The sequence below is a fragment of the Kluyveromyces marxianus genome, chromosome 6 (assembly GCF_001417885.1).
Source record: "Kluyveromyces marxianus DMKU3-1042 DNA, complete genome, chromosome 6".
NCBI lineage: Eukaryota > Fungi > Ascomycota > Saccharomycetes > Saccharomycetales > Saccharomycetaceae > Kluyveromyces > Kluyveromyces marxianus.
In genome coordinates this window covers 756,476-782,232 of record NC_036030.1, presented here as the reverse complement: position 1 = coordinate 782,232, position 25,757 = coordinate 756,476, and the positions used below count along the sequence as shown (strand labels likewise).

Genomic DNA, 25,757 nt, shown 5'->3' with positions numbered 1-25,757 from the left:
TACAATGAAATAATAATGATCATAATTAAAATTCATACTATTCGATGTTGTTTAATAACAAAAAACATTTTAAACTGTGTACAAAGAGAGCCATTGACGATTGAAAGATAAATAATCAGTCAGTGTTGGTAACTCTTCTGCGATATGAGTGGAGTTTATACAACATCTGCGGAAGATGTAAAAAAACGGCTCAGACCGTTTGGAATCTTCTTCGAAAAATCGTTAAAGGATCTAATAAAGGGTATACGTTCCAACAACGAAACACCAGAACAGCTTCAAGAATTTTTGAACCATGAAATTGTAGAATGCCGTGAAGAAGTTAAGTCGCCAGATTTCAACATCAAGTCGAATGCAGTTTTAAAACTAACATACCTTGAAATGTACGGATTTGATATGTCATGGGCAAACTTCCATATTTTAGAGGTTATGAGCAGCAACAAATTCCAACAAAAACGTGTTGGATACTTAGCAGCATCTCAAAGCTTCTATAAAGATACAGACATTCTAATGCTTGCAACTAATCTTTTGAAGAAGGATTTGAAATACGACTTGAGTAATGAAACAGTAAAAATGGGAGTTGCTTTAAGCGGCCTTTCGATGATTGTCACACCTGACTTAGCTAGAGATATCTGTGACGATTTGTTTCTCATGTTGAACAGTGGGAAACCTTATATTAGAAAGAAAGCGATAGCTGCATTATTCAAAGTGTTCCTTCAATACCCAGAGTCTTTAAGGGATGGGTTGGAGAAGTTCATTTCACGTTTGGAGGATGAGGACACTTCTGTTGTTTCAGCAACTGTCAGTGTCATATGTGAATTGGCGAAGCATAATCCATATCCTTTCATTCAATTTTCACCGTTATTTTATGAACTTCTTATCCAAATCGATAACAATTGGATCATAATTAGGCTCTTGAAGCTTTTCACCAACTTGTCCAAGGTTGAACCTAAACTTCGTTATAAGATTTTACCTAAAGTGTTAGAATTGATGGAAAAAACCACCGCGATATCAGTGATATACGAATCGATAAATTGCATAGTTAAAGGACAGATGTTAGAAGCTGATGATTATGATACAGCAGAAAGGTGTATGAAGCACTTGGATCCATCCATCTTGTGTTCAGACCCAAATCTCAGGTATATCAGCTGTGTGTTATTTTATCACATTGGTAAAATTAACTACGAGTTTATTGTTCCTTATGATGCACTAGTGATCAAATTGCTAAAAGACGTTGATATTTCAATAAGAACTAAAGCATTAGAACTTTGCCCAAATATTGCATCTACTAAAAACCTCCACAATATGGTAAAAATGCTCATAAAACAGTTCGTAGATATTGATACTGTTCAAGTTAATGATCAAGGTATTCAGATTGATATTCCAATTGATTATAAGATTAAAGTTGCTAAAACCATAATTTCAATTTGTTGCATAAACAATTATGAAAACATTTGTGGTGATTTCGCCTGGTATTTGAAAATCTTAACAGATTTAAGTGTTGTTTCTCAAGATCTAAACGATAGCGAACTCTCGGCACTTTTAGGTGAAAACTTTAGAAATATCATGGTCAAAGTTCCAAGCATGAGAGATGAAACTTTAGAGAAGTTGACAGAATTGTTGACAAATGATGACATTGTCATGAAACTTCCAGATCTCTTAAGAGAGATAATCTGGTGCTTTGGGGAATATTCTGAACTTATTGACAATTGCGATACACTAATACATTTACTTTTATCGAAAGCTGAGGCTCACACTTACTCTGATAATGTCACACAAATTTTAATTCCAGCTTTGGTAAAACTATTTACTACATTTGCGAACAGTGAATCAACCCCCAAGCCAAAGATATCAGAGGTTCTAGCCGAAATTATAAAATTCTTGGAAAATAATTACACTTCTACTAATTTTGATATTCAGGAAAGAAGTGTGGAGTTTTATGAAATACTAAAACTTTGCGAGGACGCACTAGAAAATGAAGATAACGATAACCTACCTTTATTGATTACAGACGTTTTACCAAGTCTTTTCAATCATTATGAGTTGGGCCCCCTCTTATTAGGTCAACAACACCAATTGGTTAAATCGCTAACTGTAGACTTGACAACACCATATCTAACATCAGAGGAACTTGACGAACTTTTAAAGGAAGAAGATAACTATGATAATGGAAAAGATCTCTTTAGCGATGAGGAAAGCATACATACGTTCAAAGAAGATGATCACTTTGAAAATGATGAAAACGAATCTTTATCATCACTGGATGCTAATTCAATTACAGAGGAAGAGTTAGCTGAATTGAAAGAACGTAGAAGACAAGAACAGCTAGACAATCCATTTTATCTTAACGATAATGAAATTGACTCCCCATCAGATACGAAACTTATTGATTTAAGTGATAAAGAAGAATCTCAAGAAAAATTGAAAGATCCAATAATCAAAATTTCCAGCAAGAAAAAACAGACAAGCAAATTACCTTCAGTACAAGTTCTTTCGGATATTGTAGTCGCACCACAATTTGATAATAATGATGATATCAAAAAGTCAAACACTCACCAGAATCCAAATGCCATCAGACTCTCAACATCTAATAAATTGAAGTCATTCGATTTCAACAAACCAAATGATCATACTGACAATGACGAATATACGATCGATCAAGAAGAGCTAGAACAGCTAAGAAAAAAACTTTCCAAGCAACAATTGAACTCGTCTGTAGTCTCGGCTGAGAATGAGCAAGAAGAGATCGTTGTTATTAAAAAGAAGAAGAAGAAGAGTAAGTCTAAAGATTCAAAAGAAAAGAGTGAGAAGAAGAAGACGAAGAAGAAGAAGAAGAAAGATGATATACCAGCATAGTATAGAAAATAAAAATATAATATTTTTACATAAACATAATACAGTGTATGTTAGTACCCTTAAATTTTACCAAGTTTGTTATTTTTTACTCCAGTTTTATTATTTGTTGTTGTAAGGTCGATATGAAAAGTTCTTGTAATAAAAAACTTGAGTAAACCGCGAAGATACATAAACCCAGTATATTTCTCATGACAACTATAACAAAAGGACAAAGAAAGCACGTTACAGATGTCTTTTAAAGCAACAATCAATGATAATAATAATCAGCTAATATGGGGGAAATCATTGAGTACACTCTCGCAAATTAACGTGGATGTTTTTGTCACAATTACCAAAAATGGGATAATATTATCTTCAATGAATAATACAGATACAACGATGGCGAAGGTAAGATTTCCCAAAGACTTCTTCACAGAATTTTTCTTTGACCCTAAAAAGATTGTATTTGGAGAGGCAGGAGTACAGCAAATCTATGATTGTAGTGATCAATTACACACAATATACAGTTTCAAGATTAACGGGAAATACCTCTCATTATTGTCTTTGAAACAAGAAGATCAGATTAAAGAATATGTTTTATCAATTGATAACTCAGATGGATGTTCTGAATCGTTAGCAAATAAGTTGATACTCAAGATGAGAACCAATTCTTTGCTTAATAAGGAATATCAAGTTATTTTTGATCCATTGGAGAGTATCCAGATCATATTGAGTTTGAAGTACAAGCAGAAGTTTCTTTCGGTTTACAATAATTCTAAAGAGACCAAATCTGTGGATCCGCGTTTAATGGAATATTTCAAGACTCTTCAAAATGAACTACAGGAAGATATGTTTAATAAGGGTATTGCAAATGAGCATAATATTGTAACTACAGTTAAAAATACGCCATTGACCATAAGTGATGAAATAAACTTTCTTAGTTTTGATCAATCAATTCTTAAGAACTTTGTTGAGTCCATCATGTCAAATGTTATAGAAGAGATTAAGTTAGAGCTCACCCGTAATTCTTTGAACATTATAGGATTTACAAAAGCTATTTATAATATGAAAAGCGAAGGATACTTGAAACAAGCGGTTACTGTAACAAATACGTGTAGTGCCCATGATCTTGAGCATTACTGCATATTCTCTATTGAGAACAAAGAAAATGGAAGCCGACCATCTAGTAGGTCATCTAACTTGAAGAAGAGCATCACGTTCAAACTACGAGATTTCAAAATATTCCTGAACGGATTGAATTGTTGGAAAACTAACGATATGATTCGCATTTGGTTTTGTCAACCAGGAGATCCAATCTTATTTGAAATCATCAAGGATGGTGTGATATTAGAGTTAGTTCAGGTAACTGACACGGATGGAAGAGTGGAAGATTCAACGCCACAAGAAACGCCTACCCCTACACATACTAGCGTATCGCCGGAGAAACATATTTCCCCAATAAAAAAAGATAATCTAGTGAAACTAGAAAAGCTAAATAAGCCATTGACTAGACAGCCAATATACCCGCATGCGAAGAGATCACTATTTGTACAGGATTTGGACAATGATGATGAAGCCGAGGATGAAGCTGAGGGGCACGAGAAAAAATTTAAATTCAAGCGATGGAGTAACCAGCAGAAAACACCGGAACCGGACTCAAACACAGAGTCTCAATCATCGGAATCTACCAGCAATACCCACCAAAGTGAACCCGCGAAGAGAATGCGAACCACAGTAGAGTGGGCTGGAACCTATGATAAGGATATTGCTGAGAGAAAGGGCTCTTACATAAAACAGATAGACAAAGCGGCATATCTAGCAGGTCTTAAGAGACAGGCTCTTGAAGAACCAAGAAAACAAACAGAAGACGCACTGGAACTGGAGAACGAAGAAATGGGTCCTACCCAAGTAGATCAACCCAAAGGCTTGTTTGACGACTAAATAATACATGTTACTTAGCTCTGCTGTCTATCAAATATTTTCAATTGGGGGAGAAAAAAAATACCCTAACACCTTCAGTAAATATAGATATGATACATAACTAATATCGGTAGCACTCCCCGTACTCTCAAATGCGGACCTCTATCGGTGGTGGAGCACAGTGCATTCTTCGCATAGCTTATAATTTCATCAATTATTTTTTTGTTTGTTTGCAATTGTTTATTGAATATGTTCGTTTGTATACAGGGAGCTTCCACAACGTATGCTATAAAATCTAGGCAGTCTTGGTCTCAGCATCAGACTTCTTGTTCAACAAACCAAGATGGTGATAATCCAAGTATCTGTAAGCTTGACCAAGCTGAGCGGCCTCGTTAACAACATGACAACCGAACAACAAAAAGTTCTTTGGCTGAACAGCTAGCGCATACCTCATGAACACAGCAGAGTAAATCACCAAAGCACCAGTCATAGGGCCAGAAATCATCTCAGGGTCCTTCTTCAAGTCATAGATAGCTGCTATTGGAATACCAAAGTTGGAAACTGGGCCCCAGAAGTGTGTAGTGAAGACATATTTCAAAGTCTCCTTGTTAATATATTTAGAAATCAAAGATTGTGTAGCTGCCCTTTGTGCCGGTTGAGACATTGCTGAAGTATTTTTTTAGTGTGACTTGGTTTCCGATCCGATGTACCTTCCAATGGTATACTTCCTCAATTCTCGCGAACCTCTTTCCAACCATTCAATACTCCTCTATTATTTCTAGGTTTTTTATATATGTTAATAATGTCATGAAATTTCACCAACTTTTAGCTTTTTTCGCTGGTAAAGCCGTTGGTAGAAAATATTACGTAGTTGCGGGGAAAAGACAAAGCTGTGAAACTGTAACAGAAGCATGTAACATAGCGCTAATGCTGAGCTCTCCAACAGATGTGACCAGCAGGGAAGAGACTCTTGAGTTTCAGAATGGGTCTCTCTTTCTCTCTTTTTTTTACATTATCACGTGATTATCACGTTCTTGAAGCAGCAGCAGTATCTTTCCAAAGGGAGCATAAAACTGTTTTTCTTACGCATAGAAAGTTTCTTTTTCGTTCTACTCATCGCATCGCATCTCATCGCATCCATAATGTAGGCATAGAGATGATGGGATGCCTTTGAACAATAAATAATAAAGAGTTGTAAATTACATTCAAACGTTGGTAAGGAGGGTTGACAAGTTGGATTCTTGTGGTATAAATATTAGGGAATCGAATGTACGTTCGAGATGAAGGAACAATACAGAGGGGTGAAGCGGCCTCTTAATGATTCGGGGGTCGGGAATTATGGAAACATTGGATACTATGCAAACCAGACCCCAAACGTTCCGTATATGCCTCCAGGAATGGGCTATTCTTATGGGACGCAACCGCAGTTCTTGCCACCGCAACCTACATACCCACAGATGTGGTTTGGCTACAATCAAGGACAGCCTGTGGCTCCGCCAGTGTACGTAGACGTAACAAAGTCCAGTAAAATCAATTACGATGATGATGATGATGACGACGATGACGATGACGATGAAGGAGAAGAAGAGAAGGAAGCACAACAACAACAGCAAGAGCAAGAGCAAGAGCAACTGGGTGAACCGAAATTGACGCGAAACAGTGATCCAGAGGAAAAATCTATTTGTATAGATGAAGTTGAAGGTATTTCAGCTCATGGGGACCAAGCAGAATCACCGACGAAAAATTATGTGGATGAAACCGAGGATACCAATGAGGAAGAACAGGAAGATGAGCCGAAAATTATTGACGGAGCAGCAAAAACCGAAGATAAAGCGATATGCATTCCTGGAACTTCCATAGTACTTAAAACAGACGATGATATTGCCAAATGGAAGGAAGAAAGGAGGAAGATGTGGCTTATCAAGATTTCCAACAACAAAGAGACATACAGACAAAAATTCAACATTAAAGAAGAAGAGTTACATAGCAATACGCTACAAGAATCGAAAAAAGAGCGTAATTTCATTCAGAACATCCAGAACCAGGTTAAAAGATTCCATCCAAAACCTAGTTTGACCATCGGACTTCATCAAAGGATCTTAAAGGAAGAAAACAGCAAGATCTTAGACTTCATTAAAGAACTGGGAGATGCTAATTACTTGAAATACGAGCTTACAGAGGAAGAGAAAGGAGTGTTGTTCGGAAATAAGGAGAGAAGAAATGATAATAATAAACGGTTCCATGGCAGGTATGATCATCAGGCAAATGGTCGTGGACATAACAATAACAATAACAATAACTACAATTACAACCAAAATAGGAAGAAACGACCCACGACTGAGGGTTGATCCTTCACAATGAAGTTCAAACTACAGCGATGTGGTCTCAAGGAAAAATTTTGTCACCATCGATCCCAGAAAGGTTCCAAGTAATAATCCTGGAAAAAAAATCCTTGTGTTATCATTTGGATTCCGTTCACTTTGCTGTCCAATAAGGGGTGTCTCATTTTGGGTAATATATTGGTCATGAAGAAGGCGATCGTATTTGTACTCTCTGTGTCTTTTGCTTGTACTTCTTTTTTCCTTTTTCTTCTTCTTTTTCTTCCTATTATTCCTTTTCTTTACTTTGGTTATCGTACCTGATACAGACCGGCCTCCTCTATCCGCTGAAACCTTATCCTTGAGATAATCTATCTCAAGATCCTTTTCGGAGATATCAATTCGATCTTCCTTTGGTGTAGATGCTTGCGGTATCACTGTTTTGTCATCATCTCTTTCTTCCAAATCCTGGTAGAAAGAATCCATTGTTCCATGGAGAATTTGGCAGATTTCAAATAAAAATTATATATCACTGCCAAAGTATAGTATATTATGTATACAAACCGGAATGGGTTCCTTAACTTTTTGCATTTGTGTATTGTAGACGTATATATATATATATGTTCCTCCACACCACTTTTACATGTCAGTTTTCATGTTTTAGATATGTTTCAGATATAAAAGACCAACAAAGTCAAAGGAAAATGACAAAAAGATGAAATGATGCTTTAATAAACAATCACACCAATGCTTATTCACGTGTATATACCAAATACCTAAGAAATATATATATATATATTTATATATATAAATAATAATAAAAAAAGAACCCTTTGTCAAGCCCTTACCGGAAGGCAGTTTAAATGATGATACGGTTCATATCACATTTGTTGTTTCTATGAAGGAAAGACGTTATTTATGGCTCAACCATATTAGCAACCGCAGTTAAAATGCCCAATGTTCCAAGCGAACCTATCACAAAACCCAATGAACCACTGTAAATATCAAACTTCTTTTTCTTGTCGTTCTTTAAAGGTACATCATCCCTGATTGTAACACTTTTATGCACTTTAAATTTCGAAGTTCTTAGTCTGTTTTTTCTGTACCTCTTTTCTGTGGGTTTGGATTTTGTAATGCTAGTACAGTCATCCTCATCACTATCCAAAAGCACTACGTAGTCCTTAGGTGGCACATACGATTCAATTTTATGCAAAAACGATCCGAAATTGTTTTCAACAGGCGGATCAACAATGACGACATTAGGTGCAGTTGGTTCGACACCAACATCATCGATATCATCGGGATCCAAGGGGTGCATTTGCGTGTCCTGGTTCCAATCAGCCATCTTTTGATCCATCATATCAGCATCCATATCTGATTCTTCTGTCTCTTCCTTGACGAAAGAGTCCAGAAAGTTGCTGGATCTCGATGCACAAGGAGAACTCTCGTAGGTCACGTCAGTCAATGTTAATCTATACAAATCCGGCTCAGAGCCCATGTCAAGATTTAACAAAAGCTTAAGTTTGGCAGGCCGTTGTTGACCCTCAACAACAGGCTCATTCAACCTCATTAAACCAAAGCGGTCACCGTCTTTTAAATCAATGATCCTTGCATCCTTGTTACAATCTGCAGATTCTAGATCTACAATACGGTCAGCATCACCTAATGACTCTACATAAACCCGGAAAGAATCAAAATTTGGTGGTACAGAGGTATCAGCATCAGCCGGAAAGAGTCTTTTAACAACAAGTTTTGCATGTTGTTCAAATAAATCGTCATCTTCAAAGAGTAAATTAGAACCTGTTGGCCTCCCCTTCCCTATTATCGTTTCTAATCCTTCAGATCCCCTAAGTTCAAGAATCCTTCGATTGTGAAACACCATATTGACCGAGAAATCCATCAAATATAAAAAGAATTATCAGAGAGAAGTGTAGAGATGATAATACAGCTATCTCGAGTTTATCAAGCTTGTGGTTCCACCAAATTGAAAAGGCGCCTAAGTCTTTCAACAAAAAGTTTTAAAGTTTAATTCCCTTAAAACTCCTTGTTTTAAAGGATTTTCAAAATCTACTACTATACTTTTTTAAAAAAAAATATCGAACCCTTCATGAGTATGACAAAGGAATGAGAGAAGGGATAATGTCAGATTATCGAACAGAAACACAATTGTAGAGCAGGAGCACTGTCCAAGTATCAGTTTTTTTTTTTTTTATAGAGGAAACACTTTCATTTAGATTGCTACGCAGAAGAATACGTATCTACACAGGGGGCGTTTGGCTCACTTGAGAATATTAACCGTGGGAAGTGTTAGTTCATTTTTTATTATATTACATCCAGTGAAAGGATGTCGAAAAGTACGACATAATTAGGAGTGGGAAAAGGAGCCTGGTTTAAATAGATCGATTATTGAGTTTTTTTTTTTTCTAATTTCGTTTCAAGCGTTTGTGTCTTTCGATTATTTATTTTGGAAGCCTTGCCTTGGCTTAGTTTACAATATTGTGCACTTCATTTTCTTCTTCAGTCTCAGCTTTCTATCTTTTGACTTTTTGGATGATGTCGTTGGGGCACTCTCGGCTCTTCTTTCTTGGCGAGAAGACAGGTCTCTAACGGCTCTTGCGTCTTCTTCCTCTTGAAGGATGCGAGCAAGCTGCTCATCAGTCAAGTCAGTCTCACCTTCGTTTGCATTTGCATTTGCATTGGAATCAGGGTCAGTGCTGGTGATGTTATCGATAGAAGTTGGGAGGAATTCTGATGTAAAGAATGAATCGTGGTTTCCCTTTACAGTCTTGAGTGACTGCCATACAATATTTGAGGCATTTTTGAACCCTAAATCTGTCACCAAGATGTATAATTCATTGTTCTTCTTACGCATGGTAGAGAAGTGGTCATTACGGAAGAAAACAGAGTAAGAGTTTTCTTGGAGCAGTTGGTGCAAATGTTGGATACCATACTCTGTCAACTGAGTTGCACTTCTTGCCAAAAACGACTTCAAATATTGAGCATCTTGTAAGATCTGGTCCGCATTTTCAACTTGAGTACCATTTTTTTGGATGTCATAAGCTTGTACTAGAACATTTTGTGCATCATCATAAGAGTAATGAGAGACACTCTGGTACTGCTGTTGGTTTTGGGATGGATCTACAATCCAACCATGTACCAAAGGTACTTGGAAAAGCCTGAATAATGCCAACGCTTGGTCATCATGGAATGTACCATTGAAAGCAGGGTTGACATTGAGCCCTGTGTGTAGTTGTGGTAAGAGCTGCAAGAGCTCATTAACGTCCTCAGATTGTCCGTTATCCATCATAACACCAATGTTAGCCAACGTCGTTATCAAATCTTGCAACGTCACTTTTCTATTGGAATTTATTAAGTGGATCAATTCTTCAGCATCAATCTTGTGCTGAGGTGATAACACCAACACATTCGTCAACGCTACCAATGCACATGGTCCGTTCTCATTTTGTACTAGTATGTTTCTGGTAAGCCCATCAACCTTAATTGTTTTTGTCTCAAATTCCATATTCAAAAAAAGGGTTCTCTAGTTATAGACGGTATTCCGGAGGTTGCGAGCACACAATTTGTTATAGAAAGGACGAGGCTTGTTCTTTGTGAGCAAGAAGCAGCCAATTGAAGTCTCGAATCTACAAATTTCAAATTATTATTTGGGCTCTCCTTTCTTTCGGGTATGTGAAGCCAAAACTGTAATCGTTTCTTAAGGTGACAGTTTTTTAAAAAAAAAAAAGAGCTCGCCAATTACATAAGTGCGGGTAATAGTTTCAAAAAAAAAACGTTCCGGATATAATAATACTGGGGACTTAAGGTAAACAAACGACTATCGCTTAGTCAAGTGAGTGACATCTAGGGTATGTAAAATATGTATATATATTTGGTGAAAAGAATATTGCGGGTGGCATTTAGTTCCATTTTGCAGATAACATAGTATCAAGGTTTACACATTTCTGGTTTTTATCAATTTCGTAACGATTGATACTGTCTTGCCATTTCAAGCCAAAGTTTGGACTATCTTTATCGTTTGGAGTTACCCAACCGAATGCGCTGGGTCCCCATGATGGAGTGTAGCACACGCCACCTGTTCCACAGTTCTCTTCGCATCTGTAGTTCAGCTCTACCCATTGAAGATATTGTATTAATTCTCTAATTGATGAATCGACACTCCGTATAGCTTGTTGAGCATTCTTGTGCGTTTCCTCCTTCAAGTACGATAAGACCAGAGGGTTTAATTCAGCATGTATATCAAATATCGCATCTACTACTTCTCTCACCACATTGACAACAGCGGAGAAAATTAGGAAGTCTGAATCCGTTTTTAACGGCAATACTGGAGCTGAGTATTGGTATACTGCTAGTTCTTTATTTTGCTCCAAAGTTGTATTAACATCTTGGAATCTCTTAATGAAGTTAATATAATAAAAAGATGCATTGGTAGCTCTTTCTTCTGGAGAACCGTAGTTTTTATTGATCGAATCGCGTATGTTTTGTAGCATTGGTGAGAATTTACCTATAATTTCCCTAACAATATTTTGCCAGTCATTAGACAGAGCCGCGTTGAACCCTGATTCCATTGATAATGACTGTTTTAGCTCATTGACAAGATCAGTATGAACTGATTCTGGTACTGAGTCCGATACAAGTCTTCTTGCATTTGTGTTTGGGTCCAGCCATGTTCTATTTATCCCTGTCACCATATATCTGAAGTCTAATTTGACCCTCCTTTCACCTGAGTCATGGAAATTTCCTGCTCTCACATGGTCGTACCTACCTCCCACATTTGCATTAGTCAAATATTTGTGGTATACGTCTTCTTGATCCAATATTTTCTGCTGCTCTTCTGTCAATTCATCTTCAATGAGCTCACCATTTTCATTAATAGGCCATCCGTTCTCTTTGGTTAGAGGAACAGCAGGCGGTAATCCAGCTGTTTGATCATTCCCAATAATTGTAGTATTGCTAACTAGTTTCAAACCGTTGGTAAAGTCACAAACTACCATCTCAAAACCAAGTTCAACACGAATGAACCCGTCTAAACCAAGTGGTTTCCCCCATTCACATATTTGTCTGGCGTATATTCTTTCTGGAATTCTATAAAAAGTATCGTTCTTATTTGCGGGTCCTCCTACTACATTCGACCACAGCTCTTGAGTGTCCAATTCACCTGTAGTTGTCTTCGCAGCACTCCCACCGTCTATATAGATAACTTTATTCAAGTCTCTGGTTGTCTGAAATGTCATCAACGAAGCCAACGACCAGGTTCTTCTGTTTCTTCTATTTCTAGTCTTCTTTACTGGTACTTCATCCTTTTTTACTCGATGGTAACTGTTATTTAAGCTTTCCCTTCCTCTTGGCTGAGCTCTAGATCCAAATATTAAACTAAACTCATGATCAAATGCCACCCATTCAAAACTTGACGGAACTTCTCCCTTCCCCGCATGATACAACAGAGTACCTTGTGGAATTACAGCTGGAATAAAAGATACACCTACAGAATGAATATCGCAATTTTTTTGTTTCATCGCGTCATTGATGGTATTGAAGATGGCACTGCTGTTATATTTGTCAAGAGGTCGTACATATTCTCTAAAATTCTCCGGAGTCAATGACTCTTCCAATTCGGGCACTCCACTGCCTCCATAAGAATTAGAAACTAGCAATGGCTTCAACTCAGTCTTTTTCAATGGAAATGTTAAGTAATAAAAGTAGCATGCATTGATGAGTATCCCCGCTACTAGCAGCTTAGTGAGTATGTCATTAGGCTGACTTTTCAAGGTAGAGAAAAATTCAGATCTCATATCAATTTTATGGATCTTACCTCTTGACCCCTGCCAATTATGGGCAAGTGAAACATATATATTATTCTGCTTTACCAACGCCTATACCCATGTTCACATATTAACACCCCGATTTTATATATTTTCTTGTTGACACCTGCTGGCCAAATTTAGACAGAAAGCAGCCACACACAATGGTTAAAAATACTGAACTGAACATAGGCATGATTCAAGCAGACCCAAAAAAAAAAAAAAAAAAAAAAAAAAACGAAGTTACAGGATCCTCTGCGCCAGTGATGGATAAGGAAAACAACTTGAAAGGGAGTAGTGCTGAGGCACTCATTTGATAACTTACAGGCTAGCTCTTTTTCGCAAGCTATATCATACTCTCAGAGAGAGGAGTATTGAGAAATTATAAGATGTGATGATGTATGCAAGATATGTAGAGCAGAAAGAATGAAGGTAGTATACAAAGAGAGTGTGTTTATTTTTGTAGTTTTGCAAGAGAGTCTAAGAGGGATTGAACGTTATTATTGTTCTGCGCTTGCGTTTGAGCTTGTTGTTGAGAACCAGCTTGATCAGAAGCACGCTTTTCCTGTGAATTGATTCCTTGCGGCATCATGTAGTTGCCGTACGACTGTTGTTGTTGCTGTTGTTGTGGTTGTTGCTGTTGTTGATGGTTTTGGGGAGGTTGTTGCTGTTGCTGAGGTTGTTGTTGTTGTTGTGGGTGTTGTTGCAGCTGAGGCTGTTGTAGCTGTTGCTGTTGCTGTTGTTGAAGTGGTATTCCCGCTTGGATTTGTTGAATCACGCCCAACGCTTGTTGTTGTTGCTGTTGATTTGGCTGTTGAGCTAATTGTAGCAAGTTCGATACGATATTAGGAGGGAGATTTTGCAATGCTGCAAGTAATTGATTTTGATCGAGCCCCCCTTGTTGTGGAGGCATCATCTGTGATTGCTGAGGATAGCCTTGATAACTATGTTGCTGCATTTGTGGAGGAATACCATAATTCGAAGCAGGAGGCATATTTCCATACATTTGTTGTTGAGGCATCATTGGCATGTTACCAGGATAGTGCTGTTGTGGTGGCATGTAATTGTAAGGTTGTTGGGGCATAACGCCTTGATGAGGTGGCATTCCATATGGTTGTGCACTCATAACTGGTGAAATTGATGGGGGACCCATTCTAGTGGCTTTGATATTATTAAAAATAGACACGGCCTCATCCATGGAAACAGACACATACTCATCAGATTTTGTTTCACCTGAAGGGCCTAGATAGAAAGTTTGAACGTCAACATTTTTGTTCTTATTCACAAGAACGACACCCCACACACCATCATACGCAGCATCATTAACGAGCTTTCTTAGTTCCATTCTAGGCTTTAGTATCACCATATCGGTTTCTAACCCAGTCTTTTTGCTGATGTTAGTAAAAACGCTGTATGCATATGTACGATCGGCAGCCTTTTTAACGTATATCAAACATTGAGGGGTGCGCTTCTTAGATTTTTTGTAATGATTATCACTGTACATGTCATCATCCTCATTATCATCGTTATCATATATTCTCTTACTTGAAGTAGCGTAAGTTGAACTCGTGTTAGAGCCGTGATCTCCATGATCAAATTGAGGTCTAGCATTCGAACTTGAAACCTCTAGAATTAGTTTCTTGCCGAAATTTAGCTCCTCAGATTCACATTCTATAGCATCCAAGACGGAAGTAGGGTTATCATATTGTATAAACCCAAAAGCATTTTTAATATTAATTTGGAAGATATGACCGTATCTAGAGAAAATACGGAAGAGGTCTTCCTTCTTCACATTCTTCAGTGGTAAATTCCCGATGAACAATCTGGATTTAGGAGGGAAAGATTGAATTTCAGTGATTTTGGTTTCTCCATTCAAATACTCTGCATATCTAGCCCTTTCTTCAGCTGACATTGGTTGAGACATATCTGGACGAGGGAATCTCCGTTTTTTGTTTTTAGAATCGGATTGAGCCTCTGAAGGTTTTTCTGGGGCAAGTGGTAACGCATTTGGCATTGCTGTTTGGGGATCAGTGTTCAAAAGAGCAATTATGGCAGATACCTTTTCTTCCTCAGATACATTTTTGAATGTAGGGCTTTGTAGGATACCTGATTCATTAATGAGTTTACATTGCTTTTCAACAAGGTTCTCATCGATCGGATTTGATCCGGTTTCAGACTCATTTGTCTGTTTATCGACGGCATGGTCCTCCTCATTTAACGTGTTCTCATTGGATTTCGAGTCAGCAGAAGTAGTAGAATTTTCATTCTCAGATCCTTCTGAGGATTGCTCTGTTTGTTCTTGTTGTTCTTGTTGTTCTTGTTGTTCTTGTTGTTCTTGTTGTTCTTGTTGTTCTTGCTGCTCTTGTTGTTCTTGTTGATCTTGCTGCTCTTGTTGCTCTTTTTGCTGAGAAACTTCTTCATGAGAAACTTCTTGATCTTGAGGCTCTGTATTTTCCTTTTGTTCGACAAGTGCGGCTTCCTGTGACTGCTCTTCCATAGCATCTGTGTCGCCATGGGATTCGGCAGCAGCTTCCTTTTCAGAGCTACTTACATCTTCTTCTGCTTTTCCAGAAGTACAAGAGGCAGTTGCTTCTTCTCCAACCAATCCTGGTTGTTCTTCCGGTTGTTGTACACCATCTACTGCCAAAGCAGATTCAGATTCAGGTGCATTGTTGTTATGAACGATTTGTTCTTCTTGAACAGGCTCATCAGCCACATTATGTACAGCTTCAGCAGACATTTGTACAATTTGCAAGTTGGGTTTAAGAGAAACTAGACGATTTCCAACGTAATAATAGGATACTCTTTCCACTTAAGCTTATATTGATAGGAGAAAGAAAAGAAAGCCAAGAAAGAAGAAAACTCTCCTGTTATTTTGTATTTGTGCTAGTCAGCTTATTGAGCGAATAAGAGAAACTCGGCTTGGCCAATCTGCTATATTGAAAAGAGAAAGATGCTAATTGTTCGTATTATATTCCAGATAACCTAAAGGAGTTGAAAGCAATCTTTTTTTTCTGATTTCACCTCTAATAAAAGTGTTTAGTGTATTAGCAATCTATTCTATTCACTTAATTATTTTTTATGTATTCTCTTCATTTCAAGTTAGGTAGCCAGAATGTATTCAATTGTAGAATCCAGCAAACAAAAAAAATCGCTAAAGGGCTTCAACATAAACCCGGGTAACATCAATGCTCTTTTCTCGGCATTCATGTCGCTTCTATATGTGTGTATAATAATATATGCACATAATAGACAATGAGATGTTACGAATTTATTGAATGTAGAGTATTGCAGCCATAGGAGCTCTAAGGGATTGGCGAGATTTTCTGAGACTTAAGAGTCTCAAGAATCTTCAGTTTAAAACAGATGGTATATTATTATAGTGGATGTTTATTGTACTATTTACATAACCACTTAAGCACCATATTATAGTGCAGTGTGTTGTAGAATATATATATATGGAATAAATAAAATGTGTGCGGAGATACTGCTAATGATGTCCCCCGGACATCTAATAGTAGTTTTATAATAAATAATGGTAGAAGCAGTATTTCGCTAAGCACATTTTTGAAAAGACTTAGAAACTTCTTTGAGTTCTAACCGACAGCCCTTAATAGTAAACGGGCAGAAGTGAAAAAGAGTTATTACAGACTCGAATAAGAGCAGTAATGCGATATTTTTTGATAGGTCTATTGCTTTGAAAGTTTCTCGTTCTTTTTGTTTTGCAGTTGAGGATCTTGCTGCTCAACAACTGGGGAATCGGAGTCTAACGCATGGCTAGGACAAGGTAAAGCTGAACTTAATGCAACGCTGGAAAACGCAACTAAAAAAGTTGTCATAAATAGTCTATTCGTCACGTTATTTCTGGTGGCTGCTCTCATATACATGTTGTTTGGTAAAGTTTTAAATGGCCCAGTGTGATGTGGTATAATAAATAAATCCAATACTGATGTTTCTTAATAGCAGCAAATGGTGTTCGAGTGGAAGGGATCCTGCCCAAATTAATCTCAACTAGCGCAGATTGAAAACCAACAGGTTAAGTCAGTGTAGGGGTAAAGGATCAAATCACTTATTTAAGGGAAGAAAACCTCTATTATATCGATAATGTATTAATGGACATAGTGTATATGTATGTGGTAAGATATTTCGGTTTTTCAATTTTCCTCTGCATCGGAAGCAGTAAATATCGGTCGAGACAAGACCATCGAGTCCGTTGCTTTTAGAAGAACGGCTACAAATCAACTAAAAAATAAAGCCGATTGGCTTACAGTATTTATGTGGTGTTTGGGTTTATATGTCCGGGTAACTAATTTATCAGATTACGTACACACATCTATATATGAACTTATTCATGTACTTATTATACACAGAAGCATACGCATACGCATATGCACAGAAGCCATCCATGTAGCTTTTTTATGCTTTCTTGCTTGGTTGAAGGGCTATACCAAAACCTGGGGGTAATTTTATGGATTGTGATGAGTTTTGAGCATTTGGTGGGGTAGGCGGGGAAGTTAACTTTGTTCTCATACCGCTGTTAGTATGAGTATCTAAAGGTCTGGTATTATTCATATTCATATTCATATTAGCGGTCCTATTATTGCTGGTAGGCATATTCTTCGCCATATTGAAACTTGAAGCTATATTTCCACTTGTATTTTCGGTCAGGGAAGAAGTTGGTTTCATTGTTGGTGTGGAGATAGGGCTCTTTTGGGTGTTTGGTCTTGGGGCACCTCTAGGTTGAAGTATAGATTTCGTTTGAGTATTCGCAATTGATGGTTTTGTCTGTTTAGGTTGCATTACAGGGATGTTAATGCTTTTTGATATTTCATTGTCTGTATCCTTTCTAGAGGGGACTATTGGAGTATCTATTATTTTGGTGAAATCTTTAGACTCCATTTCTTGAGTTTTTGAATGTTCCCGTTGTAATTGTTGAATGTGTCGTTTCTGTACTTTCCCTACGATATTGTTAAAGCATTCGCAGTAATTTCTGAATTGAGTGGCGTTTAAGGTAGTTGCCATGGAGAACGAAAAAATGACTGGAATTAACGAATTCGTTACAAGTTCCTCTTTATCTTCGATTGCTGTGTACAAGTGAGGGAAAAACTCCAAAAATTTCATTAGAATTCTTGCATCTCTGGTTTTCATTGAAACTATCAATGGCAAAAGAGTTTCCTGAATCATGTAAGCATCCATAAAGTTAGACATAGTCATTAATTGGAAACAATTAATACAAGCATTTTTTACAGTGACACTGGTAGTTTTGGTAAATAATTTTTGTATTAGAGGAGACAAAAAGTTCTTTGCTGTAGCAAAGTCAAATGTATCAAGTGCAATTTGTAACTGCTTCAACAAATTTTCCTGGACAGCAGTATTCTCCTGCTTCTCACAAACATATTCAAATAAAGGTTTTAGTAACATTTTATCAAACACTTCCTTCTTGATCTTTGTCTGTAATATGTGGAGATTTTCAATCAATTCATTAGTAGCATGTTCCATGATTATTTCTCCATTGGGTGCTTCTAAGATATGACTAGAAATCTTTTCTTGGAAAGTTAATTGTGAAATATTTTGGCCAATCAGTAGAATGACTTGCAAATTGATTCTGAGACAGTCATCAGGAATTTCTTTCATCGTGCAAAGTTGGTCAAGATTGCTAATTAAAATTGGCAAGAACTTTTTCTGTAAAAGCTGGAGAGGATATTTCGGTAAAAGTTCTACTAGCCCTTTAAGAAAGATGGATTTCTCCTCAATAGTTTTTGTTGGTAAGTCATCAAGGAAGAGCAATGTTTGAATCAAAGGGTCCTTAAAAAAATCATTATCTAAAAATTCAACAATATTGTCATATCTTGAATAAATATCCCGGTTCATTAGCCGGGGTAAACAGAATCTTAGAGTTGGTGGTACTCTTTGGAATACAGTATCCCATGATAAAGTCGCGATTTTTTTTTCAAATTTGGCGAATTGTACTCTATATGATTCTGATGAATTCTCACATGAGAAATAGGACTTCCCGTAGTACAAGTAATATATTAACAAACCTAAGGAAAATAAATCGCTCTTTGGTGATATTGTTTCATCCAAGACTAATTCTGGAGCTGCGAAATCAAGCTCTATGTATAAAAATGATGGTACTCTGGGATCGTAATGAGGTATAGTATAGTCACTTACATTTGTTCCTTGAGGGAGTTTGACCAAATGTCCAAGCCCAGATAATTTCCAGTCCGCATTACCATTGACAAAGATAGACTTCGGCTGAATATCGAGATGCACTGATGAGGTTTTATTATGAATAAAATCCAACGCTTGGCATACCTGTAAAATACCTCTTTGTATTGTCAGCGAATCCGTTTCATTGGGTTGTAGTAGTTCTTCTCCAAACGATGAGGAAGGCTCTTGATCTTGAAAGAGGTTGAACAATGAGCCTGATACATATTCTGTAACGAAAATAAAGTTTTTAGAATGCTCCTCTAATGGCTCCACTAGTTGCAAGATATTTGGATGCTTAAATTTCGCTAGGTTATTTACTTGGTTCTTCAATACCGAGTAAGCTTCGCTGAGAAACAGCTTATCTTGAGAGGAGTGTTTGGACTTAATAATCCCGTAATGAAGTAAGTAGTTTTCAAACTGTTTTTTATCGAATATAAACACCGAAACTTTATCCACTGTGTTGCTGCTGCTGCTACTCGACGATTTTGGTTTTGCTGTGTATACAGACCAAGGCTCTGCCATAAATGTCGGTGTGCTGGAATACTGGTACTTTGAGCTAATACCATTTTTGGACCCCCAAAACATCATGACTTGATACTAGTACCCTTTGTTCTATTGTACTATTCTTCAAGCACTTTTTATTTAGCTCTAATTCAAGGCAGTGGGATAGTTACTAGCTCACTTTCAAATGCAATCCTTATCGCCGTTATTTGCCTATTTACCGTCATATAATTATATCATCATATCAACATTCAGTTGTATTGTACTTGTTCTCCAGAGCATAGAAAACCATGATTTACCGAGATTTTTCGCTACTGTTTCCCTTTTGTTTCTATCGCTCATTTCGTTTCCACATAGCTTTTACTGGAAAAAAGCGACTAATTTTGAAACGTCCCTGGCACGTAAGCGTCTACTACACCCACACATCGCCAGTTTTTCAACTCGGACACTGCCGGATAAAACTGGCATCAATAAACGGCAAGCGAAAGAAGAGAAATGGTTTGGTTGTGGGAAACGCTTGCGAAACAAATTAGAAATTCGTTTAATGTTCGGGAATCTCGGTCGGATTTCGAACGGGGCCCTTCGGAGGTACTTCTACGCGAAATGGCCCGAAAGTAAAATGAGAACTATACAGGTTTGTAGAAATATATGCGAAACAAATGCGAAACATAACGCTGTATTTTCCTCCACAGTATCCTGTGTTTTGTTTTTTTTTTAGTAACATATGTATAGTTTTTGCAAGCTGTGGTGGTAGGTAGATTCAAACGACACATTAGGATCAACAACTTTTACTGGCTAACCATTAGCTTTGGAATTGGGAAGAAGTGGACGGAATGGACGCATTTTGAATTGCGTTGCTATATTAAAAAATATAGTTTAAAATAATCGTGAGTAGAAGAACACTTTGAACTAAGTTATCCTGCGCAATGCAGTCTGTTCTTTCTAGAGTACAAGATTTCTTCTCGCTAGACACATTGGATGAAAGGCTATCTTCTCCAGGTAATGACTCTCGCAGGAAGGCTAAAACTTCACCAGAGCCTCCATCAAGATGGTCTTCAATGGAATATAAGATATATTGGGGGATTTTGATAGTCGTTCTTCCATTGCTTTTGAAGGGTGGAATGGATGCTACGAATTCATGGAACCCCAATTACTACAAGTTTGAACATTTGTTGAGCAAGGGTTGGATGTTTGGGAGAAAGGTTGATAATAGCGATGCTCAGTATAGGTTCTTTAGGGATAATATTCCACTTTTAATGGGATTGATGTCATTGCATTTAATCATAAAAAAGTTGGTGTTACGGTTCACTAATGTAGAGAAGGTTAAATTTGACTTTTGGTTTGGCTTGATCTTTTTGGTTGGTGCTCATGGTGTTAACAGTTTGCGTGTACTTTTCCACATGATGGTTATGTTTTCACTTGCTAAAATTTTTAAGAGACAAAGGCCCCTTGCTAGCGCATGCGTATGGATATATGGGGTTGGTTCTCTTTTCATTAACAACTCCTATAGAAACTTACCATTTGGTCAAATATTACCAATTCTAAAGCCCTTGGACGGATCGTACACAGGAATCATCGCAAGATGGGATGTTTTCTACAACTTTACATTGCTAAGAGCAATTTCGTTCGATATGGACTTCTTAGAACGCTGGACAAACATTCACGTCAGCCCATCGGCCACCCCACCTCCAACATCGAGCGTTTCACCCGAAAGGTTCGAATTGAAAAGGGCCTCTAGTACACAAGTTCTGGAAACCATTGAAGAAAATGCATCTAAGCCGGTGCTTCTAGATGATCGTGCCAGACTCTCCGCACCTCATCACATTCAAGAATATTCGTTGGCAAGATATATTGCGTATGTTACTTACACACCGTTGTTTATTGCTGGTCCAATTTTGACATTTAACGATTACCTATATCAAACATACCATGAATTGCCATCTATCAATTATAAGAGAATAGGTAAGTATGCTTTCAGACTATTGTTCTGTTTATTTGTTATGGAATTCTTACTACATTTTGTTTATGTCGTCGCTGTATCAAAAACTAAAGCCTGGACTAATGATACACCATTCCAAATATCTATGATTGGTCTTTTCAACTTAAACCTCATCTGGCTAAAACTTTTGATTCCTTGGAGATTTTTCAGGCTATGGGCATTGTTGGACGGTATTGATGCTCCCGAAAATATGATTCGTTGCATGGATAATAATTACTCACCTGTTTCGTTCTGGAGGGCGTGGCACAGATCATATAACAAGTGGATCGTTCGGTATATCTATATTCCTTTGGGTGGTTCCTCTAATAGAATTTTGACTTCTTTAGCCGTGTTTTCATTTGTTGCAGTATGGCATGATATAGAATTGCGGCTATTATTCTGGGGTTGGTTAGTCGTTTTATTCTTAATCCCAGAGGTAGTACTTTCCAAGTATTTCAATACCTACAGTAAAGAGCCATGGTATAGATATGCGTGTGGTTGTGGAGCCATATTAAATATATGGATGATGATTACTGCTAATTTATATGGTTTCTGCTTGGGCTCTGATGGAATGTATTTATTTTTCAAAGAAATGTTCGGTACCTTTGATGGGTTGGTATTCTTCGTCGTTGCCAACTGTGCTCTTTTTGTTCATGTTCAATTGATGTTCGAACTAAGAGCTGAAGAAATGAGACATGGTATTTATGTGAAATGCTAAGTAATATATAATATACAAGAAACAAATTGTTATTTATTTACATAATGAATGGTTCTTCAACTTAGAATAAGGATTTATTTAAGAGGTTCATATGCGTTTTTTGAACGATCCGGGAGTTTCAAATTTGCGTTGTGACCACAATCCCCTTTTGTTCTTCTTTGCAATTGTCTCTTCATACCTGAATTTTTTCTCATCGCCATCAAATTCAGCGCCTGTCTTTCCCTCATAAACAACGCCAAGACCTTCCCTTAGCATTTCAATGCTAATATTCTGCCAACCTTTATACCATGACCACAATTGTACTTTAGCTACGCATCTCCCATATTGATCTACAGACAATGGTTTTATCCACACGTTCTTTCCGAGTATTTTGTATCTCAACCAATTAAGAGCTTCGTCACTAAAAGGTTGTGCTTCTTTTCCAAAGTGTGATCTTTCTGGAGCATCAACGCCGCAAAGACGAACAGATATTGTGGGGAGATTTCTTCTCCCCTTTACTGGCACATGTAAATTCATAAAGTGCTCTTTATAACTTTTCACATTTGAATTGAATATTTTATCCCATAGGCTGAGCGATTGGGTTGCTTTCTTTGAAGGTTGTATTGTAACTTTTTGAAGCTCCGGAACTGACCTTAGCCATCCCCAACCACCTAAGATGCCACTTGGTGTGTGAAAAAAGTGGAAGTTGTCACCGTCACCAACTGAAGTTACTTTTCCATAGAGCCATTCCTTCCTGAAAACACTTTGCGGTATGTCCTTTGCCGATTTATATTGCTTGAAATGCTTGTTGAATAATGAGCTCGCTGTTATAAAACCACCAGTTAATAAAATAGAAAGTATTAGCACAGTTGGGTAAAGCGACTGTATGTTATTATTAGTCACTGTACGATGCTCTGCCATCCTTTACCGATCAGTTGCTATGCTATGCTCATCTTTGCTCTCAATAAAGGTATTAAATTACGTATCACATGCATGCATCACTAAGTATGTTGACATGTTGATTTTCTACCAAGAATCAAGAAAAACCTTTGCTGATCTTTCTTCAAAAAATAAAAGATTAATAGACGCTGCTGCTATAAACATACAATTAAACTGATAATTTTAAATGTACATAGTAAGCTATCAATAAGCTAGCTCCCAAAGCCTTATTTTAACATAAGATAAAAATAAGGGTATTTCCCCCTTTTCTGCGACATATGTTTGAAATAGTTCGTCCCAATCCGGTATAATGTTAGCTAGGTCTGATTTTAAAGTATTTGATTTTAAATCAGCGATTAGATATTTGGTTGGCTGGTAGCAGCATATCAGTTTAACCTTTCCATGACTTAAAAATTCCAGTTTAAATCCTAGTAAGGAGTTGACTGCTTCGATAAACTCTAAAGATTTCTTGTTGAACATTTCTTTTAGTCTAGTTGTTTTCTTGTTTGAATTATAAATATCATTTTCCAGCTGTTTCATGTCAAAGGATATGCGGTCATAAACAGATTTTGGAACAGATTCTGTGGGTTTAAGTTTAGAAAGCAACTCTGCATTTTCTTGTTCTAGAAGTTTCAACTTTTCCTTTCTTATGTAGTGCTCTTTCAATAAAGGGTTGTTGCGCAATTGAAGGATTCTGATTTTCTTTTCCTTGATGTTTGAAAGGTCAGCTAATTTTTGCTCCAAGGTATTTGCATGATTTTTAACTATTTGTAGTTGTTTCTCCAGCTCTTTGTTCTTTAGAACTAAGTCGTTAAGTCGTTGTGAATATGTTACACTTAGATTATGTGTCAGCTTCCTACGTTTCTTCAATCTGTCATCAGACTTGGAGAATTCCTCATTCAATCTTTTGAGTTCATTTGTTAGGTCTTCCGTTTGGTTCTTGTATCCATCAATTATGTCATGCGTTTTAATATTTTCTGGATTTGTACGCTTTTCACTGTTCCCCTCGCCTATAAATTCAAGTTGTTCTAATTCCTGTCTTAATATTTTGCATTCTTCAAAGGATAAGAGTTTTTGTTGTTCAAGCTCATGATTTAGTCTTTTTAGATTGAGAATACTTGTTTCGTAATCTTTATTCAAGTCCAAGAGTTGATTTCTCTCGATAGCCATTTCGTCATTCAACATGCACATTTGGTTAAAATCTTTTTGAAGCTTGGCATTTGTATCTATAAGAAAAGTATTTTCTCTCTGCAAAAGGGAAATCTCTTCGATAACAGCATTGGGACCATCAAATCGCGGATCAAGTTTATCTATACCCCACTCTGTCATTTTTTCCTGCAAAGATAAATTTTCTATCTCCAAGGATTCTATTTTTTGCTTCAATTGTTCCACATCGTTGAAACTGGGTTGTGAACCATGATTCTCGTGTTTCGAGAACGTTTGAACATCCTTTAGTTGTTTCAACTTTTTCAACTCTGTCGCTTGTTTCAAGTTCATGTCTTCTAATTCTTTAGTGTAACTTAGCTGTTCCTTCAATGTCTTATTTAGTATGGTTATCTCATGAAGATCTTGGGTAGAGAAGTTTTGATGCGCATCGGATAATTGACCATTTTGCAATTTCGATATTTGGGCATCTTTCGCCTCGATATCCAATTTCAGCTCTTGAATTTCTTTATATTGTTCATCTACATGAGCTTTATGCTTATTGAGAAGCTTTTGTGAAGTTTCAAGTTCCAATTCCAACGATTTTACGCTACTCTCAGCTTCTTTTCTAATGGACGCCGTTTCATGCTTCAATTGTTCGATTTTTTGATCCCTTTTATCCAACTCATCTTTCAATTCGCCTACCTGGCGCTGCAATGAAGTGACTAGTTTTGATTCCTCACTCGAATTGTCCGATTTACTCTTTAAACTGTCCTTCAACTTCATATTTTCCTCGTACAACAGTTTGGTGTCACTTAACGCGCGGTCTAGTTCATTCATACTCTTGTCATACTTATTCTGAAGAGAGTTCGTTTCTCTTTCGGAGCTTAGTTTGAAGATTTCATATTCGTTCTGTAGAGTAGTATACTGATACCTCAAAGTTAAGAGTTCATGTCGAAGTTGGTCTGCATCCAGAGCCTCCAACGGTCTTTCCTGATATGGTGATGAACCCTCCTTTCCAGACATAATAAAAATGCGCCAAAGAGAACGGTTTAGAAAATATAAATTAGCTTAGGTAAAGACAGATGAAATAAATTTGATGCATTTCGAAAAGCCTTGCCTAACATCAACCTTTTGCTTATTCTATTCAAAATACGATGACATTATATATTATCAAGTAAACGCTCTACATGCATGCCGTAACTAAATTGACATTAATTATACCAATACAGAAAAATGAAAGAAAAAAATATCACTATTATAAAAAAATAGAAAACCATATGATGGAAACTCCCTTTTAATAAGGAGTTCAACAGGTAACGAAGGCAATTGGTGCCAAGAACAGTGCTTCTTGAGTCTTGATTTTAATTCCACTGTGAAACTAAGATATAGGGTATAAA

The 25,757-nt window shown here is 37.1% G+C and overlaps 14 protein-coding genes across 14 annotated transcripts; 4 read left to right on the top strand and 10 right to left on the bottom strand.

The window, feature by feature from the left end:
* Positions 1-144: 144 nt before the first annotated feature.
* APL5 (Apl5p) lies at positions 145-2,853 on the top strand (the record flags this gene model as incomplete). Its single annotated transcript, XM_022821043.1, has 1 exon — positions 145-2,853. One exon carries the CDS (start codon positions 145-147, stop codon positions 2,851-2,853), a length of 2,709 nt encoding a protein of 902 aa, XP_022677445.1.
* Positions 2,854-3,081: 228 nt separating this feature from the next.
* On the top strand, positions 3,082-4,773 carry DDC1 (Ddc1p; the record flags this gene model as incomplete). Its single annotated transcript, XM_022821042.1, has 1 exon — positions 3,082-4,773. The coding sequence occupies one exon, from the start codon at positions 3,082-3,084 to the stop codon at positions 4,771-4,773; it is 1,692 nt and encodes a 563-aa protein (XP_022677444.1).
* Positions 4,774-5,047: 274 nt separating this feature from the next.
* Positions 5,048-5,416, bottom strand: MPC1 (pyruvate transporter MPC1; the record flags this gene model as incomplete). The annotated part of the gene is made up of 1 exon (XM_022821041.1): positions 5,048-5,416. The coding sequence occupies one exon, from the start codon at positions 5,414-5,416 to the stop codon at positions 5,048-5,050; it is 369 nt and encodes a 122-aa protein (XP_022677443.1).
* Positions 5,417-6,032: 616 nt separating this feature from the next.
* Positions 6,033-7,100, top strand: RSA1 (Rsa1p; the record flags this gene model as incomplete). The annotated part of the gene is made up of 1 exon (XM_022821039.1): positions 6,033-7,100. The coding sequence occupies one exon, from the start codon at positions 6,033-6,035 to the stop codon at positions 7,098-7,100; it is 1,068 nt and encodes a 355-aa protein (XP_022677442.1).
* A 21-nt stretch (positions 7,101-7,121) lies between these two features.
* On the bottom strand, positions 7,122-7,556 carry KLMA_60368 (uncharacterized protein; the record flags this gene model as incomplete). Its single annotated transcript, XM_022821038.1, has 1 exon — positions 7,122-7,556. One exon carries the CDS (start codon positions 7,554-7,556, stop codon positions 7,122-7,124), a length of 435 nt encoding a protein of 144 aa, XP_022677441.1.
* Positions 7,557-7,986: 430 nt separating this feature from the next.
* Positions 7,987-8,970, bottom strand: KLMA_60367 (uncharacterized protein; the record flags this gene model as incomplete). Its single annotated transcript, XM_022821037.1, has 1 exon — positions 7,987-8,970. The coding sequence occupies one exon, from the start codon at positions 8,968-8,970 to the stop codon at positions 7,987-7,989; it is 984 nt and encodes a 327-aa protein (XP_022677440.1).
* Positions 8,971-9,558: 588 nt separating this feature from the next.
* KLMA_60366 (MINDY family deubiquitinase) lies at positions 9,559-10,593 on the bottom strand (the record flags this gene model as incomplete). Its single annotated transcript, XM_022821036.1, has 1 exon — positions 9,559-10,593. One exon carries the CDS (start codon positions 10,591-10,593, stop codon positions 9,559-9,561), a length of 1,035 nt encoding a protein of 344 aa, XP_022677439.1.
* Positions 10,594-10,987: 394 nt separating this feature from the next.
* Positions 10,988-12,880, bottom strand: KLMA_60365 (uncharacterized protein; the record flags this gene model as incomplete). Its single annotated transcript, XM_022821035.1, has 1 exon — positions 10,988-12,880. One exon carries the CDS (start codon positions 12,878-12,880, stop codon positions 10,988-10,990), a length of 1,893 nt encoding a protein of 630 aa, XP_022677438.1.
* A 463-nt stretch (positions 12,881-13,343) lies between these two features.
* On the bottom strand, positions 13,344-15,629 carry NAB3 (Nab3p; the record flags this gene model as incomplete). The annotated part of the gene is made up of 1 exon (XM_022821034.1): positions 13,344-15,629. The coding sequence occupies one exon, from the start codon at positions 15,627-15,629 to the stop codon at positions 13,344-13,346; it is 2,286 nt and encodes a 761-aa protein (XP_022677437.1).
* Positions 15,630-16,578: 949 nt separating this feature from the next.
* Positions 16,579-16,728, bottom strand: COA2 (Coa2p; the record flags this gene model as incomplete). The annotated part of the gene is made up of 1 exon (XM_022821033.1): positions 16,579-16,728. The coding sequence occupies one exon, from the start codon at positions 16,726-16,728 to the stop codon at positions 16,579-16,581; it is 150 nt and encodes a 49-aa protein (XP_022677436.1).
* A 577-nt stretch (positions 16,729-17,305) lies between these two features.
* Positions 17,306-19,687, bottom strand: SCY1 (Scy1p; the record flags this gene model as incomplete). The annotated part of the gene is made up of 1 exon (XM_022821032.1): positions 17,306-19,687. One exon carries the CDS (start codon positions 19,685-19,687, stop codon positions 17,306-17,308), a length of 2,382 nt encoding a protein of 793 aa, XP_022677435.1.
* Positions 19,688-20,526: 839 nt separating this feature from the next.
* On the top strand, positions 20,527-22,296 carry GUP1 (membrane-bound O-acyltransferase family protein; the record flags this gene model as incomplete). Its single annotated transcript, XM_022821031.1, has 1 exon — positions 20,527-22,296. The coding sequence occupies one exon, from the start codon at positions 20,527-20,529 to the stop codon at positions 22,294-22,296; it is 1,770 nt and encodes a 589-aa protein (XP_022677434.1).
* Positions 22,297-22,383: 87 nt separating this feature from the next.
* On the bottom strand, positions 22,384-23,196 carry LCL3 (Lcl3p; the record flags this gene model as incomplete). The annotated part of the gene is made up of 1 exon (XM_022821030.1): positions 22,384-23,196. One exon carries the CDS (start codon positions 23,194-23,196, stop codon positions 22,384-22,386), a length of 813 nt encoding a protein of 270 aa, XP_022677433.1.
* Positions 23,197-23,418: 222 nt separating this feature from the next.
* On the bottom strand, positions 23,419-25,383 carry MAD1 (coiled-coil domain-containing protein MAD1; the record flags this gene model as incomplete). The annotated part of the gene is made up of 1 exon (XM_022821027.1): positions 23,419-25,383. One exon carries the CDS (start codon positions 25,381-25,383, stop codon positions 23,419-23,421), a length of 1,965 nt encoding a protein of 654 aa, XP_022677432.1.
* Positions 25,384-25,757: the final 374 nt, after the last annotated feature.